Below are 20,463 nucleotides of genomic sequence, written 5' to 3' on the forward strand. Positions count from 1 at the left end.
CAAATCCCATCCAGTATGACAAGTCTATGTACTTTAAAGAATGGTTTTTATTTTTCATATAACAAAGTACTTTGCAGAGGATCTTGCATTGTGAAAAAAGACATTGTCTCTTTTAAGGTGGCACGCACCTTTCATGCACAACCATCTCTAGGGTTTACAGAGAATGGTCAGAAAAAGAGAGAATATCCAGTGAGCAGCAGTTGTGTGGATGAAAATGCCTTGTTGATGTGAGAGGTCAGAGGAGAATGGGCAGACTGGTTTGAGGTGATAGAAAGGCAACAGGAACGCAAATAACCAACCAAAATCTCTTAGGAATGTTTCCAACACCTTGCTAAAAGTATGCCACGAAGAATTAAGGCAGTTCTGAAGGCAAAAGGAGGTCCAAGCTTTCACTAGATTTTCAGCTGGACCTGAATTAAACAGGTGAGGAAGAGTAAAACTTTTACAATCACTGCAATTTAATATTTTAAATAGTTTCATTTTTTGTATTTCTGGATGAAGGAATTGTGGTGTTGGTACTGACTTTGAATTTATAAGCCTTTCGAGTCTTTTGACTAAAAATAAATATGGATGATTTCAGGCTTCATGCTGTAGTCCAGAACCTGACTTTGTGGATTAAATGATGGAGTGAGCTGGTGATTGGCTCTGATTATTTGCCAATGATGTAATTCTGTTAGATGGCATAAATATTAGAATGTCCTTTCTCCATGACGAACATTGTCACAGTTTTACATTTTAATATTACAGTAACATGATGCGTTGTTACACCCTTGTAACTGAACATGGAAAATTTTGTTTACCTCTCATATTACTTTAGCTCTGGTGAGCTGTTCATTTGGCATTTGCAGCCAGCTCGTGGGAATTACACAAACAGGTTGCCATTTGGAGACATTTAACTGCTGATATCTAAATAAATTCCCATTATGATTGCCTAAGAACAAGGGACCACTCCTACAAGGAGAGAAACAAGAGTTATATAAAGCAGGTGGCAGCAGAGAGAATCATACAGTCCAGCAGCCGCTTATGAAAGTAAGTTGTAATATTTCCTAGTATTTTTGCTCAATTTATGGTGTGTTTCTGTTGACAAATTAATAACTTATGTTTACTGATGTTTTTGAGTTATGAGCTTTGAAATTATGTTAATTCATGCTAAGGTTTAGTAATCCATGCAGGATTTTGTAAAGAGGATGGGAATTCTGTGCTGACTGATTTTTTTTCCCTCCTAATAAGGAATTCAAGAGGCAAACGAGAAATGTCTGAAGCCAACAACAGTGCATGGAATAATAACTGCTCCGACACTCACAACCTTGTCCTGCCTTTGATTCCACACAGTCACTGCCCCTACAACCGCAAATATGCTGTGAACTTTATTCCTGTTGTGCTTCACATGCTTTCAGTCATTGGCATCATTGGAAACCTAGGGAGTTTGTGGACCTGCATGCGACCCTCCCAACCTTGGAGTATTGGTTCCATTGGTGTCCTGAACCTGGCCTTAGGTGATCTTGTCCATCTTGTCTCTGTAACACCCTTGGCTCTGTCCATGAGCGCAGACTACAACTGGAGAATGGGCCACTTCCCCTGCATTCTCTTTAAGATCTTCTACTTTGTGGGTTTAACATCTAGCACCATGTTCATTTGCGCCATCAGTACTGATCGCTTCATGGCCATAGTCTTCCCACTGGAATCTAGAATGTTCCGCACCACTCGGAACAGCGCGTTAGTTTCCCTGCTGCTCTGGGCTGTCACTGCCCTCGTCATGTACCTCAGCTACCCTAACATCCTGTACTGGGTGAGGAGGAGTGGTGTCCACATTTGTGGAGCAGTGGTGATCTCCAGGTTCAAGACTACCAAAGCTGCATACAATGTTTTGTCTTACTACTCTATCCAAGTTTCTGTGCCTCTGCTTCTCATCATTCCATCCTATGTAAAGATAATTGCCCGAATAAAACAGTCAAGACAGAAGTGGGGCCAAGCCAACTTGCAAGTTCAGGACAAGACCATCTGGCTGATCTCTGTTTTCATAGCCAATTTCCTGATTTGCTGGGTGCCAGGGCAGCTGCTGCACATTGTGGCATGCATATTCTTCTTCACTCTGAATGACTGTAATAGCACTTGTTGGGTAGCGTGGGTAGTCAATCTGCTAATGGATACCTCTGAGTTGCTGTACTGTCTCAATGCATGCCTAGATCCATTCATTTTCCATATGCACCAGGGCTGCTTGGAGCAGCTTCAGAGGCCAGTGGGCTGGTTGATTAGCTGTAGGCAAAGGTGGCTGCGGAAGGGAAAAAAACAGAAAATGGCTCCTCCTGTGGAACCTGTCAGTGTGGTCCAACTTCGAGGCAGTCAAGATAAACATATGGTTGTTCAATAAAAACAGCAATATCATTTGTAGGTTCAAAGTTATCGATATGTCCTTTGTACAGTATTGCACTTTTTCCTGATCTACATTGTTGTGTGAATATAGCATATCAAGAGGATGGGGGGTGTAAGTTGGAAACTGTTGGCAGTAACTCTTTTCAGTGTGATTCAGTGTCAAACTTTCTGTTGTGACTTAATAAAATGTTCTTTATGCTGAACTTAACATTTTATGGTTGCTTTGCATTCTTTGTCTACTCAGCACTTACATTGACGAATGTGTATAATGAGATTTATAGCTCGTTTTTGCAGACCTGCTATTATTTATGTATTTTAGCCCCTGGTATGTGTGTTATTTCATTTAAGTGGAAGCCACCCCTTACTTGTTTGTATAATGCATTAAAGAAAGACTGGTTTAGGGTAACTGCCCACGGACACGGACCACACTTGGGACTGATCTACAGTATGACTATAAGATCTATAGGTATACTATAAGAAATCTATTTCAACAGATTTATATAGTGCTACTAATACTTCTAGAATAATCTATATATGGCACCTCTTAGAGTACATATAAAACAACTAACAGGGACAGTCTTTATTTACATTATCCTAACATAACTGTTTACTTGTCATCGTTACAAGCCGTAACAATTACAGTCTCAACTGATACCTGTTTTTTTTCAAATGACCTTAAGGCTGCTATCAACAGTTTGCACTTCTGTTACTCTAAAAAATTGCCAATCGTGGTAGGTTATGTTTTCTTTCTTCACATTATTTTTGTCTTTGCTAACGTGAAATGTTCGGCGTGTTGGAAAACAATCTGGTAGACGCTGGATGGCAGAGTTGTCCTCCAGTTAGCTTACCATCCAAACAGATGCTGACTGGCCACTGTTGTCGGATTCAGCCGGCTAACTACCATTAAACCCCTTTAGCGACACTATTCTTGAGTTTAGTTTTGTGACCTCGTCCAGCGATAGATAAATGGTCACTGAGATTAATTTATTAGCTCGCTAACAAACTGTTTCGGCGAATGAGATTTACGCCTCCGCGGCCAGCACCACGGTAACGTCAGCTAGCTCGCTGGATGAGTGCTGGCTAGGACGCTAGCTAGTTAGCTAAGGCTAACAAGCTAAGTTTAATTTAACAGCTTTTACAGGTGAAGCTCGGCTGCTGCATGAGCAGCTTCAGTTGCTAGTCTGTACTGTCGGTAAGAAGTCGTTGATACAGTACAATGTGACTCATAGCAAAAGCCGGTGAGTGCACAGCTTGCAAATCAGCCGTTTTTTGTCATTAAGGAATCAGCTGTCGGCATTTTTAGCTAAACTTTACCACAACAGTGACATTATCAGAATGAGCAGTGTTGTATTCTCTCGCTGCCTTTCCTTTCGCGCGATCTTGGTAGTTAGCTGAGTTTATCTACGCGACGAAAACACTGGCTATTTCAGCTCATTATTAGTACGACTGAAGCGGCGAACAGCTGGTTACTGAAGCTTAATCAACGTCGTCCCTCCTCCCGCATTCACCAGCCAACCTCGTCTCTGTGTGTGTTTTTTTTTTCGGTTGTGTGTAGGGGACATGACAGGGGGCATCTCCCCTAAGAGAAGACTGTGACGGGTTCACTGAGAAACTGCTGACTGCGGGAGAGTGAAACATGCTCGATTTCACCACCACATCCAGTGGAAATATTCCTACCCCGGAGCGAAGCGGAGCTGACTGACTGGAGCGGCTCGAGTGCGGAGAAGAAGAGGCGATTTCAGCCTTTTCGGAGCACGACCCCGGGGCTGTTCACTGTGTTGGCACAGTCGAGAGAAAATGAAGCCGCGGCACCTTTCCTTTATATCTGTGGTCATATAATCATTTTTAAAAACGAAGCTAAAAAGGGGGTCACACTTATCAATCGTACCCAGCTCTGGCTAAGGTAGGTTAACGTTAGCGTTAGTAACGTTAACATTCTCATGACACGAGCTCAAGATGACGGTGGAAAACTCTACAATTAAAAACCGGATTAAAAACCTCCTCCGGTCTCCTTCAATCAAACTAAGGAAAAATAAAGGCGGAAACAACAAAGAAAGCCTAGGAAATAAGGTACGTGGTCTACTGTACATTACAGTAAGGAAGCATATGGTGTCCGTATTCGCCGGTAGCCTGATTGTTTGCGGTCGAAAGCCATGTATGTGACGGCTGCCTGTTGTGGGCAGTGTAGGCTATTTTACTCTTTATCGAAGTGTTCGCTGAGGCTATTCAGTGTGTTTAAGATTTGCACAAAGCACCATTAGGCAGAGTACTTCCACCCAGGATTCCCACTGGATCATAACAATGAAATTCCCTTTTAAATGACAAGCTACAGTAACCTATATTTGCCCGTTGGGTTCCTTTAACTCTTATCTGCTGCTAATGACATGCAAAGCCATTAAATACCCAAACTGGTCAACTTTGCGTTCTGTAATAATGTAGTAATAATCAGGTCATTTTTTCAGTGGCAACACCTTTTATTGCACATACCATTTGTTCTTCCTAATGGCATTGCTCACACAAGTATAAGCGCATCCTGTGTTTTCTCATAGATGAATGCTTGAGCTTTTTTCTGCAGCATGGGAAAATGTCTGTTTTGGACTTGCTATCAAAACTGACTTTGTTTTGTGTGTGCAACTGTTAACACATGTTAGCAGCTAACTGACCATTGCATTCCGTTCTGATTGTTTACTGCCACAGACAAATGGTGACTGTACTTTCCTATTTAAGCCTGAGGGTGCCTGTGACTTAAGGATTGTTCATGCTGTTAAGCCATCCAGAAACACTAATTCAAGTGTTGAACCCTGCTCTCTGTTACAGACACTGCGAACTGCAAGAACTTACAGTAACACTTTCACAGAAACGCAAGCGTGTTTGCTATACTCGACTACATTGGGTCAGCAAGTCTCAGGCAGCCCTATAAGTCCACTGTAAAATGTGCTCAACTCTGTGTTACATAGTCCATATTCAAACATGATCATCAATAAGCCCCTAATAATATCTTAAGTACATATCTATACTTTGTGAATCCAATGAGCCTTTATTTAGACAAGCCACATTAAAATGCATTTAATTTATTGCCATGCAAAAGATTTGAAACAGTGTACAGTGTACCTTCTGCTTCATAAAAAACAACATTCAACTGCCTAAAGGAATTGAAGGTTCTCTCGGGTACAGAGCCAGACAAAGTGAGCTTGTGTGTGTATGCGAGGGGTTTCGTTCAGTAGTTCTAGACTGGGTTTTGTTTCCTGAGGCCCATGTGTTGTGCAGCATCAAAGGCATAACTACTCCTCCCAGTTGCACAGTGTTTGCTGACCCTTGGCTTTAAATCTCTTTCTTTGTCTGTACATAGTACAGGAGTTGGAAAAGATTTCTGGAGATGTCTGGTTGAAATGTAGCCTGCAGCTTTAAAACTCCTCAGTAATGACCTTTGCCTTGTTTCGAGGTACAAGCAGCATGCATATGAAGTTCCCCCATTATATTTCCACCATATTGCCTTTGTTCTCAGACTGTATAGTCTGTGTTAGTGTTCTGGGTGGGAACATTTATAAACAGTTATTGTACTTCATGGATGGAGTGCAACAGTCTTTCATGACAGTTTCAGTGATGCTATACAGCCATACTTGGTATGGTAGAAGATGGGCCTGGATTTATTAATTTATAATTGTGTAAACATGACTTTGGGAGCAGGTAACAATTTGAAAAAAATATAAACATTATCTTTAATAAGTCATTGGCTCCAGCATTTACATCAGCTGTTTAGCTGTGGTGCAACTTGTGCTCCATATTTAAACAGTGTTTCTCGCACATAGGCTATGCTTGTGTGCTGTTTACTGGTGACCAGCCAAGTATATTCCATCTAAATTTACAGTATCCAACTTCCATTTTGTCCCATTTTCCAAAGAGATAATTACATTTTTATGAATAAACAGTGGGACACAATATCACTGATGCAACACTCTTAGTGTCTGTATTCATTTCCATGACCTAAACCTTCAGGTGCATGAACTGCCTCACATCTAAAATAAAAATAAAAAAAAACACAGGAGGTTTAATATTCACTTGATGCCTAACTCAAATATCTGAATAAGTAAATAAATGCTGTTATATAACCTGTAACCTGATGTAAAGCCCTAATGATCAGCTGTTCAGCTTTGAGTATGTGTCTCATTTAAAGGACACTCTGGCCAAATTAAAAATGTTTTCATTGCTGCATTTGTTATAGACATACCTACTCGCCTCTTGTAGCGCTGTGGCGGTCTCTAAAGCTGGATTGTCTAGATTTAAGATGAGGTAAACCCACTTCTGATGTATTTTGAAAGACGCAGCGTGGTTTGGGATGGATAATTGGAGGCCAGTTGTGTAATTGGAGGCATCAGCTGAATTAATTATTTAATTATTATTATTATTTTATTTTATTTGCTCACTGGTTGAATTACTCACAAATAAAAAAGTTTGACATGTTAAGTTAGTTCTATATGACTAATTGTACTGTTTAATGTGTATTTGTTACCTATAATTATACCAGCACAAATAGCAGCTTTCTGTCTGTGATGCCACCTGAGTTTGGCCTAAATGACCACTTTTTCTCCAGTCCTTGAAGAACCTGTGTGACTTTGGTGATAAATGTAGTGCTGAGAGTGGAGAAACACTACTGGCTGTGGTCTGTGTCATGTGACCAGGTGCGATCAGCACATACAGAAGAGCAGAAAACTAATCTGAGGGTTGTTCTCACTGAGGAGACCACTCACACACAAGGTCCTGCTCAACCCTATCAGGGTCCAGGTGCCTGGATTTAATAGACCTTTGGTTTTGAAATCAGTGAATTGAATTGCATTGCTTTACTGAAAATCAGAGCCAGGCTATTGTAAAAAGAAACCTTTTGTTTAGTGATTGGCATTAACATGGAATTGCACTGAAAAGAAAAATGTTCCCTGTGAAGAGACTGTTGAAAGCTAAAGGACCTGATGTAAGTGTGTTTGTCCATCTTATTGCATGCTATAGTACACTGCCCAGAAAATTGTTTGCTATTGTATGTTGTTTAATATCAAAAAGAGCTTAATGCAAATGCATTTTTATATATGTTTGAATTAGCCAGGACATCAAAGAGCGACGATTGAGAATGTTTACTTGTAACCTAGCATTTGCCTTTTACACCGAAGCCCTACTTAACATAATGGAAATTCTTAACTCATCATTTCCATTTCAAATGACAGCACTGTTTTGGAGCAGTAGTTACCAGTGGAACCCTCCTGGCCTGTAAAATCCTGATGGTCTTTTTAAGCCGTTTGTGTAGTTATTCTGCAGGAGCTTTTTGAAAAGGAACCAACCCCAGTTAATTTGTTGCACATTGTCTCTCATCAACTCCACATGCATCATCCTGGCACAGAGGCAAATTGCACCCTTTCTTAGTCAGACAGGGGAAACAATACAACAGTGAAATTTTTTAAATCTCACAATCATTTTTTCTGTCCGTACAAATGTAATTTATCTCCATAGTTCAGGCAAGAATGTTGTTGTGTGTTTTATCAGTCTTTGTGGCATCTCTTTTTTTTTTGAGTCTACTTGTCTGTTTGCTGTTGGTGTTGTCAGCTGATGTCCTGCACCTGTTATGCTAACAGTTGTTCACATGACAAAGTACCCACCTCCCCTAGAGCTTTCCTTTCCATTTACCTAGAAATGATAACAGTATTTCAGTGTGACGCGGCATATGACATTTTGTAAATGTGTTTTTTTAATGTCTGTTTTGTTATAGAATTATCTTCTTTAACCCAGAACAGCTTAACTAATTTCCACTGAACATGTTTTCTCCTTATCATGCTTGTTAATCTTTTATCTTTGTTTTGTCATTCCTCAGGTCACTCTTGAGAAGGTTTTGGGAATTACAACTGCAGGGAACCGTGCTTTGGCCTGTGACCCTCGCTCAGGTTTGGTCGCCTACCCAGCAGGGTGAGTCACGCAAGGAAAACTACATAGTAGCTCATGTGATGAATGCTGTAATTAAAAAAAAAAGTTGATGGTATGTGAGAAAGAAATCTCTTGCCTTCAGAGATGTTTCTTGCCTTCTCATTTCCACAGAGCTTCATTCTCAGGAAAACTGATTCTTACGCTGAAATGCAGTAAGGAGTCTCATGAGTTTTTAAAAAGCTGTTTTGGATTCTAAATTTTCTCTATATGGATTGTAAAAACTGCAGCTTGAGGGGATAGAGTAGGAGGAAAATAAAGTGGAGATAGAAAGCCATCTCCCAGCACTCTGCTAACAACTGTGCAGTCATGCAGGGAAATTAGATGGGGTACAAACAGGAAATGCTGGGTCAGGAAAGAGGGTTTTATTCTCTCAGGTGCACATGGACTCATGGTGTGTAGACCAGGCAGGTCTTTAGCGGGCACGCTTACCCGTCGACCGTCATGCTGTGGCTTAACCCAGCGCTCCACAGGAAGGATCCTGTGTTTTCAACATCCTGTGGGTGCAACATTCTGTCACCAAAGCAGTTCTTCCCTTTAAAATAGTTGCTTTGGGATCCCGGCCTTGACTTCAACTGCAATTAACATTCTAGAGTGTATCTGTTGGCCCATTCATTTAAAGTTTGTCTTGCGTAGTCAGCACCTGGCCTTCAGGTCAGTTTATGTGCAGCATCCTAGTGGAATTGTTTGTGAAGTTGCTGAACTAGCAGTGGGCAATATGACAGTATTTTACAATCCCAATTCCAATGAAGTTGGGACGTTGTGTAAAACATAAATTAAAACAGAATACGATGATTTGCAAATCCTTTTCAATCTATATTCAATTGAATATTCTACAAAGACAAGATATTTAATGTTCAAATGGATAAACTTTATTGTCTTTTGCAAACATTCACTCATTTTGAATTTGATGCCTGCAACACGTTCCAAAGAAGTTGGGACAGGGGCATGTTTACCACTGTGTTACATCACCTTTCCTTTTAACAACACTCATTAAGCGTTTGGGAACTGAGGACACTAATTGTTGAAGCTTTGTAGGTGGAATTCTTTCCCATTCTTGCTTGATGTACAACTTCAGTTGCTCAACAGTCCGGGGTCTCCATTGTCGTATTTTTGCGCTTCATAATGCGCCACACATTTTCAATGGGAGACAGGTCTGGACTGCAGGCAGGCCAGTCTAGTACCTGCACTCTTTTACTACGAAGCCACGCTGTTGTAACACGTGCAGAATGTAGTTTTGGCATTGTCTTGCTGAAATAAGCAGGGACGTCCCTGAGAAAGACGTTGCTTGGATGGAAGCATATGTTGCTACCATATGTACCTTTCAGCATTAATGGTGTCTTCACAGATGTGCAAGTTACCCATGCCATGGGAATTAACACACCCCCACACCATCAGAGATGCTGGCTTTTGAACTTTGTGCTGATAACAATCCGGACAGTCCTTTTCCTCTTTGGCCCAGAGGACACAACATCCATGATTTCCAAAAACAATTTGAAATGTGGACTCGTCAGACCACAGGACACTTTTTCACTTTGCGTCAGTCCATCTCAGCTGAGTTCAGGCCCAGAGAGGCCGGCGGCGTTTCTGGGTGTTGTTGATATATGGCTTTCGCTTTGCATGGCTGAGTTTTAACTTGCAGTTGTAGATGGAGCGATGAACTGAGTTCACTGACAGTGGTTTTCTGAAGTGTTCCTGAGCCCATGTGGTTAATATCCATTACAGAATGTTGTGGGTTTTTAATGCAGTGCCGCCTGAGGGATCGAAGGTCACGGGCATTCAATGTTGGCTTTCTGCCTTGCTGCTTACTTACAGAGATTTCTCCAGATTCTCTGAATCTTCTGATGATATTATGGACTGTAGATGATGAAATCCCTAAATTCCTTGCAATTGCACGTTGAGAAATGTTCTTAAACTGTTGGACTATTTGCTCACGCAGTTGTTCACAAAGTGGTGAACCTCGCCCCATCCTTGCTTGTGAACGTCTGAGCCTTTCAGGGATGCTCCCTTTATACCCAATCATGACACTCACCTGTTTCCAATTAACCTGTTCACCTGTGGAATGTTCCAAATAGGTGTTTTTTGAGCATTCCTCAACTGTCCCAGTCTTTTGTTGCCCCTGTGCCAACTTCTTTGGAACATATTGCAGGCATAAAATTCAAATCAAAATAAGTAAATATTTGCAAAAGACAATGAAGTTTATTACCGTATTTTCCGGATTATAAGTCGCACTTTTTTTCATAGTTTGGCCAGGGGTGCGACTTATACTCCGGAGCGACTTATAGTCCGGAAAATACGGACTTCACGGCAACCGGGAGAATGCGCCACACTACGTTCTCGGAAGTCATTGAATGGATCAGCAAAGCATGGGCTTCCGTGAAAACCGAAAGCATCCTGCTGGGATTCAGAAAGGCTGGAATAATTGCAAATGTAACTGACGACGAGTCTGACAAAAGCGACGAAGAAGAGGAAGCGGCGCTTCGTCCACCTCCAGAGTTAGCGGAGTTGTTCATAAGTGACACTGAGGATGAAGAGTTCAATGGATTTGATGATTTGGAGTGATATAAACTTTGATAAAAATGGTTTGATAAACTTGTTAGCATGTTCTTTGTTATAGTTTGTCATTGTTATCTGAATAACTGTTCATGTTACGTTAACTTGGATTTTATTAAATCCCCCCCCCCCCCCAAAATGCGACTTATACTCCGGTGCGACGTATATATGTTTTTTTTCTTTACTGTGCATTTTTTTGGCTGGTGTGACTTATACTCCGGAGCGACGTATAATCCGGAAAATACGGTAGTTTGAACATTAAATATCTTGCCATTGTAGTGTATTCAATTGAATATAGGTTAAAAAGGATTTGCAAATCATCGTATTCTGTTTTTATTTATGTTTTACACAACGTACCAACTTCATTGGAATTGGGGTTGTATCATATCGTGATTACCAATATTCCAGTATCCTACTTTATGTAACTACTCAAAGAAATACTGACCAGCTGCATGTTTTGTTATAAAGAGCACGTAATTAGTCCTGTTTGACTGGATTCAGTGCAGCACAGTGTGTGAAAGATGGAATAAAAATGATGGCTCATAGTTTTTGATAGTATTTTTTACAGATGCATTCTGTTTGACCCTGGAAAAGGTAAATATTGTGATGCTTATTATGTAGTGTGAAAGTGTCTTAAAGTATTGTAATATAGGACCTACCCCCTATGCTAAACCCTATGTTTCGTAAAGTGCTGTATTCGGCTGTCAGCAAATAATTTTTTCATGAAAAATGGCAAATTGCTAGAAATGGATGCTGGAGTGTGGCTGCAGTATTCCTGACATTTTGGTAATGTTCATGATTGCTAGGACACTCCACTTAGACATCACATGGTGCTCTTAATCAGATTAAGCTGTTAGGCTTTAGAACTCACCCCATGTGAACAACATTCCTCATTCCCTTCCACATGCTTTATTGTCCTTCCTCAGTAGGGGACATTTATTTGGAATAAAAGAAATGTACTGTACATTCATGTTGGTACTGTTTCATGAAGTTTGAGGCTGCTAACGAGGCGAAAAACAACACTTTATGTATTGTAACTGAGCTAGTGCTCTGTCAGACTGATTGTCGAACTCTCCTTTTCCTGCAAGTCCGACACCTCACTCAGTGTGCTTAAAACATAAAACTGTTTGATATACATTATGATGGCTTAAGCTAGATAACCCAGCCCTCACAAGGGAACTCTTAAGTCAGCAGCTTGCAGATTATGCCAAGTAACCAGTTGGTGCAGACATCTGACCATGGGCTGCAATCAGCAGAGACTCAGCAGCTGTTAGTTTCAGGCTTTCCAACCCTTTCCCAGTGGAAGTTGAAGAGTTCTTTTCAGCACTTTATTTATTTATTTTTTTACAGCTGTCTTAACCACTGTGTCCAGTGTTGTTTCTGAGCTACACTGTCACTGTTACAAATCAAGTATTGTAACTTACTGTTGCAAATGGAAGGGCTGTCCATTTAATAACACCTTGCCCTTTGACATGATAAATGTTGGCCTCTGTTTGCAGGCCACTGTTAAGAAAAAATTTTTTTCAGGCTGCCTTCATGAGCCAAATGCAAAGTACTTCATTATCTCCAGAATTAATTTTATCCAAACAATTGTTATCTATTTTAGCAGAGGTGAAAATGTTGTCAGTCAAGTGCTTCCCTCTTTTACTGCCTAGGTTCTCTAGCGATGGAGCCTTAAATTCAATCTGATTCCAGCCCATGCAAATCTACAGTGGTGATGTAGCTGATTGATACTTCTTAGATATCCTGAATTGAGTGATTTGTGTGTTAGCCAACATGTCACACTGACCATATAGGATAGTTCTGATAGGGTGGTGTTGTTTTGTGGTTTCAGCCAATTGGCACGTATCTTACATTTCATTCAAGTGTATACTGAAGGTTCAAAGGTCCAGACAGAATTGATTGATAATTCCCTTGAGTGAGTCTAGTCAGTAGTGGAAAACGCGCATTATCTTGATTCAGAAAAAGCAGCTAATTCCATTTGGATCCATCATTCTTAATTAAATATGAAGTACCCAGTGGGGAGCTGTCCTTTTTCTTGAAGTGCACCTAAATGAAAAGATGTGAAGGAGTGCTCGCTTGCTCATGAGTGCTCTCATTCAGATTGATTGACCTCATTTGTAGCTGGAGGTTTGTGAAGTTCTGTGCTTCTTAAAGACTGTATTTGTGAAATACCTCAGCTGGACTTTTGCTTATTATCCTTTTCGCCAGCCTGTATAGTTTTGTACTTGAAATACAACAAGTCTCACTTGGATGTAGGAATCCAGCATGGACATATTCATACTATTGTGGCACCTTTCAAACACTATGTCACCATTTACTCAAGCAATACCCAAAACAATTCAACTACGGTTTATGAGGAGGAGAGAATTTGAGTAAAAAAGTCCATATTAGGAACTGCTGTGCAGTGTTGTTTAACTCGTAGCCAGACGCAGTACTGTAATGTGCAGTTTTGTTAAAAAGTTCAGTCATGTACACGGCCAAGACAAACAGGACAAGCAGGATTCACACAGGCTCCATGTGAAGTGACACTGATCTGTCAAACAGACACCCTGTTACTCACTGCGCTATGGGAGTCAGTGGTCTTCATCAGTGCTCCTCTGCTGATAACTGACGTGACAAAGTGAACTTTCTGGTTTTAAATACCTAGCAGTTTACAGATTGCATGAGTAATGCTACCAATGTTAAAAATGTTCATGGCATCAAGGAAATACTTAATTACAGTGCTGTGCAAAAGACCAAGGCCACTCTTCGTTTATTTAATTGCCAGTCACATTGGTCATTCATTTTTTAGCATCAGGAAAAAGGAAAAAACATGTATTTAACAGAAAATAGCACAAAACCCACAATAACAAACACCTGTGAATTTTTTCAGATCTGGAGTAAAAGTTGAGGTTGATTTTCTCCTCTTGTAGAGACAAAAGCTTTCAGTACTGTTTGTCTGATGGTGCTTTGGTGGTCTACCCGGTCGTGCATGGTTGTTAGGAGCCCCAGTTTCTTTGTATCTTTGAATCATTTTTGGCACTCTAGTTTTGGAATCGCCTATTTCTTAACTTATTTCCTCTGACTTCCCACTTTTACAAATGGATTATCTAACCTCCTCATTAATATCTGCTGAAAAATGAATAATTTGTACTTAATTGGTTTGGCTGGAAACTAAATAAATAAAGTGTGGTCTCCGACTTTTGCACAGTATTGTATGCTGTATTTTATAGATAAACTTACCAAAATGAAAATAAAATAAAAGCTATTACAGTAACATACCATCCATGTGGAAGTTTGAGTAATGAGCATGCTGCGTGTCAGTGTTTTACTGCTGTATAGATCTGCGCAGAGAACATAAACAGTCTTCTGTATTAATCAAACATGCATGAAAATGTGTGTCAGGCTTTCTCTTGCTCGCGTTCTCTCTCTCTCTCTCTCTCACCCTCTCTCACCGAGCACTGCAGCAAAGTGGGTCAGTAGAGCTGAGCGCAGAGCAGCTGATGAGGAAATGAGCGAGGGAGATGATAATAATGCAAAGAAGTGGAAAGAAAACTATGAAAACAGAGGAAAAGAGGCTGGTAGGGACAGAATGCAGGCATGTATTAGGCCTAATTGCTGGTCAGCTGAATAAGCGGAAGAGGGTTTTTCCTGCAGTGTGTGTATTTAACAGTGCTGTTTTCCACTGCGTGGTCTGCATCTGTGCTGCAATGCAGCAGTCAGGACTCTGTGGAGCTTCAGCAGTGCAGACGTTATCCCCAGTGACCTCTTGCATTAGCGTTCTCTCTGAGCAGAGCAGCACAGTCCAGATGAGGTCTAAATGTAGATATTATGTGGAAAATTTTAGCCCTGTAAAAGGATGATTTAATATTTTCTGGTATTTTCTCTGGAAAAGCATGCCACATATACTTCTCCCAGTGTGTCCACGTATTAAAGGGAGAGCACAGTGCCAGTTCTGCCAAGCCTGGTGCTGAAGTGCTTTATCCTGCCAGCAGTGAGCTGAAGCTGCAGGATCCGGGGTGTTGTGGCTCCGTCTGCTCATGCTGTTCTGTCCAGGATCAACGGGATAGCCCTGCTAACAGCCAGATCAGGGGTTAGGCTCAGAGTTGGAAATTGATCCTCTACTGTGTATGTAGGGGGCATGTGTGTGTGTGTCTGTGTGTGGGTGTGTGGGTGTGTGTGTCTATGTGTCTACGCAAGGCTTGACCACCTGTCTCTCATGTTTATCCCACTTACCAGATGGTCCAGGACAGTTTTTATCTAACCAGTTATTGCTGCTCTTCATTAGCGCATATAACAAATACATCATAATACTTTGTAACAGTTGCAGATAGCACACATGCATGTAAGGGATGGGACAGAGGAAAACTTCCATTCATGATATCGGTGGTCGAAATAATTGCATTTTTTGGTATTATTGAAATAATCTGATGCACCGTGCTCAACATTATCATAAATTTATTAAAAACATTAAAAAACACAAAATATACACTAATGTTTATCACTTCAAGACAATAGGACAGTATTCCTGTACAGGTATTATTTTGATAGAATTTTACTGAAGCTTTCATACAACATCAAAAACTAAAAAATAATTATAACTGATACTTCTACTGTTCACTGTTCAGATTATTAGAATATTGCAGGGAGACCATAGCAGTAGGATGTTTATTTACAGTAGCTACTTTTCCATGCAAAGAATTTTTGCAAGTGTTGTAACGCTTCATAAAGCTGTGGTAATGCCAATTGTAGGTTATATTTTATGAATGCCAACAAAGCATTTTTCTTTTTGACTTTAGCAGAAAAATATTTTTTTGATACCGCCAATGTTGTAAAAATGTACATTGGAATTTTTTTTCTGGGGAAAAAAAAACATTTAGCTTAAATTCAGTGTCATGTGACAGCTCTATATAACAAAGAAGAATGCTCTCTTGTGTAAAAATTGGAAAATAACCTAAAAATGTAAAAAATGTGCGATAGCAACTTTTTTGGCAGGAAATCGTTATTACGTGAAGAGAGCAAAAATCTCAATTATTCATTATTATTTAATGCATTTTCATTTGATCACTAGCAGAAAGTGGATGAAAATGTGGCAAAATTTTTGAAATGTAGGTGTATGTGTCGGAGGGGCGAGATGGCAAAAATATAACAGCACAATACATAATATGCATCAAAATTTTTTTTCTGAGATTCGATCAGTTGGAACAGACAAAAATGCCAGTAGAGCCACATTTTAAAAATATAGTTAAAAACTGCAAACAATGGTTGTTATTCAACCTTTCACACATTGAACTATTAAATCCAAGTAAACAAGAATAGTATCCTTTCTTTGCAGCTGTTCAGTGTTCTTTAGGTACAGATTATATCCACAATATGCTCATATAAAGGAATTTTCTATAACAATGATAAATATCATCATTATCAACAGATTTCTGACCCTTTTGGGCATGGTTATCATAATTATTGAAATTTTAAGCTATTTTATACTGTTGTTTAAAACAGGTACCCTTCCCCAGTGCATAAAACAGTTGTATTTTTTGCTGTATTTTTATGTTTAGTATGTGGGCAGTGTCTGACCATCAGCCATCCACAATTCCATTGCCGAGCATTGATCTGCATGACTGTGGGCCAGTGTTTAGCAGTATATGAATAATGACCTGGAGTCCTTTCAAATCATGTTATTCAGGCTGTGCCAGTTCAGCTGTAGTCTCCTCTGTAGTGTGGCTGAGGGTTATTGGTCTCCTGTGGAGCACTGTGGAATTGCTCATCACTCCCACAGCTATTGTGCACAATAATTCTCTTACATTGTTGATTAGCCCACACCCTCGAGCCTGTCATCACAGAGTGATTTCTGCACCTAGCTGCACATTTAAAACTATGTATTATTTTCATATACTTTTCTTGTAACACCAGTAAATCAACTACAGCTTGTAAAATAAACAAATATGTTTTGTCCATGTTGTACAGCCCTACAACCAAGACCGAAAGGTTTAATTCCCTGTTCTGTATCACTGTGCCTGAGCTTTGGTTTGCAGTCTTTTGAATTCATGATTATCAGGCCAGATTTCTAATATGTTATGGTCTTTGACAGCTTTGCTGTCTGCTATTTTTGTTGGATCCATGCATTGCTGCACATAGAGGAGTTGATTAGGTCTCCTACCAGGTAAGATAATGAGCTGGATCAGTTTGCATCTGACAGGTGGAACAAGCATGTTTCATATGGCCCTGCAGAGTCCAACAAATGGGTCTGCATTTCAGCTCAAAATCTACACAGTTTGCTTTTCTGTACTTCCTCATTATTTATCATGAAGCTCGCAAAGTATTTGGAATCATCCGGTCGTGTTCTCTATGGTCCTCATACTGGTCCTTGTCTAGAAAAATAACCAGTTTGTCCGCTGCATTACGACCACTTGAAAGACAAGGCTGAACATGTGGCATTAGTTGACAAATATAAAGAGTATTTGTTTTTTTAACTCATTTAACATGTACAGATCCATCAAGAAGTTCAAACTATCTTGCCACAAGCTAATAGCTACTTATTACTGTTTTAACAAAATGCTGATGTAACAAAACCATGTATTTCTGAAACGCTACCTTTACTCATTATTTTATTATATTCTTAACTAGGCCTGGGTGACATTAAAAATAATTAAAACAATATTTTTATGTTGAAAAATAAGGATTATCTATTATATTGCCCTCTGCAGAAGAAACTTTATCCTGCCACACGTGCTGGAATAAATGAGTTTCAGAGCCATGTCCATGTGCTTTACATATAATAAAAACAAGGTGTTTTCCAGCATTGTAGCAGGTGTATTTCAGCTATAGATGCTTGTAGAATCTTATAAAGTGTTCATAATGCTCTTTAGAAATAAATTGGTTCCCTCAAGCTCTTTGTCAGTTCATTTTTGAATGACCTATCACCAATAATCATAATATTACTGAATATAACATTGTCCTTTCACCCTGGCCTATTCTTCAGTTTAATGCATGTTTGTATAATACATAATACAATATTTGTAAAACATCAAAATAACTACATTTTCAAATGGCTATATAAAGAAGTTTTGATATGACAGTGACACATTACATGTGTCTTCTAGTTTCTAAACAGTTAAAAGTGGCTGCTTGGCAACTGGATGCTCGCTAATTAACCTTAAGATTACAGGCTAAATCCTGGATTTTTAGAGGCTAATTCCTGAGGCTATTAAACTATAGTGAAGTGAAGTGGGACAGTGAGCATGCTGGGATTGCATCCTCTGGCTGTCCTTGTTTGCTGTGTGTGGTCATGTAGAAACTTCAATGCAGTAACATTGTAGATAGGATAATGATTTTTTTTCCTCAGACCTGTGTGTGTGTGTGTGTGTGTGTGTGTGTGTGTGTGTGTGTGTGTGTGTGTGTGTGTGTGTGTGTGTGTTGTCAGAGAGACGTTGTTGTACTAGTAAACATTGTGAATGATTACTGTTTACACACTGCTCTTGTAATCCATCAAACATTATTATAGGTTAGTGTATGTGATTGGTGTCTGACCAAAGATGGGATATTATATTACAGTACTGTGAAGATGTCCAATTTTATTTCCAGTCAAAATGACTTTTAAGTACAGTTTATTCAGGAGTTCAGAGATAAAATAATGCACTTGCATAATAAAGGGGAAAGTATTGAACTGGAAAAATATCCCTTTAATTTTTTTCTGACAAACCTAGGATGAAATCTGTAATAAAAGCAACGAGTGGACATTAAATTATGAAAAAGTTTTTAGATTTCGGTGTAATTTTTTGTTAAATATATGTTTTCTGCTTTTTACTGATGTTGAAAAATGAAGAACTTTAAATAGCCTTTTTGACAAAAAATTGAACAAATAAAAGGTGGTCTGTTTATTACAGTGACTCTATCCAACTATATGTGTAAAGTGATGAAACGTTACTCTAATGTGTAAAGTACTTTTGTCAGAATTAGGACTAAACAATTTGGGGAAATATTTATATATAGTCATTTTCGGGCCTGTATTGTGACTGTTGTTAATAATAATAGTTTCCTATAAATAAAATTCAGTCCTGTTGTTTTGACTAAGAAGATGAGAATATCTGCCTTTTCTGGCCTAAGGCTTGAATACTGAACATAGTGTGCCAGAATACTAATTGACATGTACAAAGCACATGTGTGTCTGGTTGCTTCTTATTGGTCTAACTTACCTAAATGCAATTCCCAAGCTCCATTTTATTATGTTAAATTTCTCACTTAAAACCTACGACAACATTGGTGATGTATGTAATGAATAAAATTGTAGTTCGTGCGAACTTTCAAATTCCAACTTTGATAGAAAAGTGATTATTTTTCAGCTCTAGTTAGAAGACTCTTTTCCTCCCATCTTTATACCAACATCACAGTAAAGAATGATCTGCAGTGGTGTTTCTTAAATATTCAGCTTAAATAGTCCTGGCTTTTTGAGTTATTTTTATTGTGGAAATGGGATTTCTGTATATTTCTCAGCATGGCATAATGCGCCTCTGTGATTCTCATATAGGCCACATCATTTGAAACATGTATAACACACAGAAAGCCAGCGGTATCTCAGCTGCTTTCTTTGCTTCTTTTCGTTCTGCTTTGCTGTCTGTTGTTGTGCTGTATCAAATTCTGTGTGAAACAGCAGCTTCTCACTTTGCTCACTGTGCTTACTGTTATTTTTAACCAGTGTGATTTTTGTTTCCAGCTAAAGAAAACACATTTTATTACTTTTAACACCACCAGTGTCATCTCATTTAACATAGACAGCGTCTTCATATTTTAAGGTGCGTGTGTGTGTGTGTGCGTGTGTGTGTGAGTGAGAGAGAGAGAGAAGGAAAGGTTACTTCTTTCCTCTCCACACACTGATTCACATCTGGGTGTGTCTCTGATGCATGATGAGCTGAGCTCCCCCTCTTCCTGTGTGTGTGTGTGTGTGTGTGTGTGTGTGTGTGTGTGTGTGTGTGTGTGTGTGTGTTTATACGCACATGTCAACATGTTCGTCTCCCTCATAGGTCACAGCACTGTCAATCCTATCTGGAGCCCTGCACAAATAGCTCTGCAAATCCACTAAAGGTATTAGTTGCCAAAGGAGTCCTTTTTTTCCTGAATCTCCCTCCTCACAATCACGGGAACATGTAGAGGAGTGCCTGACTGCAGGCTTCTGGAGAAATGAGTAATGTGTTATTGATACCTCAGCTCATTCTTTACAGAAATGCCTAAAGTATGAATCCTCCACTGCTGATGCACAGCTTTATAATCCAAAAACTGAGTAAGAGGAAGTTTTCTTAGAAGCTGTATTTATTAGGTTCATCACATTACTAGAATTTTTACTCTGATACTTGAAGTACTCTAAGAGAATACAGGGGTAGACATTGCCTAGTGTCTGGTGCCTCTGGCCTAGATGTGAACAATATGTCAAAAATATGATGATACATTTCACTTATTTTGACAGACAGATACAATTCTATAGTGGCACCATATTTAACAAACTGCCAGTAACAATTGTGGGTACAGTGTTTTTATTGAATATTTAACATTCCAATTAAACAAGAAAATATTTATATATTAAATATATTGCTCTCTTTG

The 20,463-nt window shown here is 39.4% G+C and overlaps 2 protein-coding genes across 8 annotated transcripts in view; both read left to right on the plus strand.

The window, feature by feature from the left end:
* The first annotated feature begins 1,214 nt into the window (after positions 1 to 1,214).
* On the plus strand, positions 1,215 to 2,371 carry LOC108428597 (uracil nucleotide/cysteinyl leukotriene receptor). Its single transcript, XM_017699698.2, has one exon. It carries the CDS (start codon positions 1,253 to 1,255, stop codon positions 2,369 to 2,371), a length of 1,119 nt encoding a protein of 372 aa, XP_017555187.1. The 5' UTR covers positions 1,215 to 1,252.
* An 893-nt stretch (positions 2,372 to 3,264) lies between these two features.
* Positions 3,265 to 20,463, plus strand: part of mapkbp1 (mitogen-activated protein kinase binding protein 1) — a 57,123-nt gene continuing 39,924 nt past the window's right edge. For 2 of the 7 annotated variants that reach the window (XM_037541815.1, XM_017699829.2), the window contains exons 1-2: positions 3,265 to 4,443; positions 8,228 to 8,319. In XM_037541815.1, the coding sequence (XP_037397712.1) occupies positions 4,330 to 4,443; positions 8,228 to 8,319 (206 nt within the window). In that variant the 5' untranslated portion in view covers positions 3,265 to 4,329. Of the gene's footprint in view, positions 4,444 to 7,111; positions 7,340 to 8,227; positions 8,320 to 20,463 lie in introns of those variants that run through there. The other 5 variants (XM_037541820.1, XM_037541821.1, XM_037541816.1 and 2 more) reach the window with 4 other exon arrangements.

Source organism: Pygocentrus nattereri, chromosome 10 (assembly GCF_015220715.1).
Source record: "Pygocentrus nattereri isolate fPygNat1 chromosome 10, fPygNat1.pri, whole genome shotgun sequence".
In the NCBI taxonomy this organism is placed as follows: Eukaryota; Metazoa; Chordata; class Actinopteri; order Characiformes; family Serrasalmidae; genus Pygocentrus; species Pygocentrus nattereri.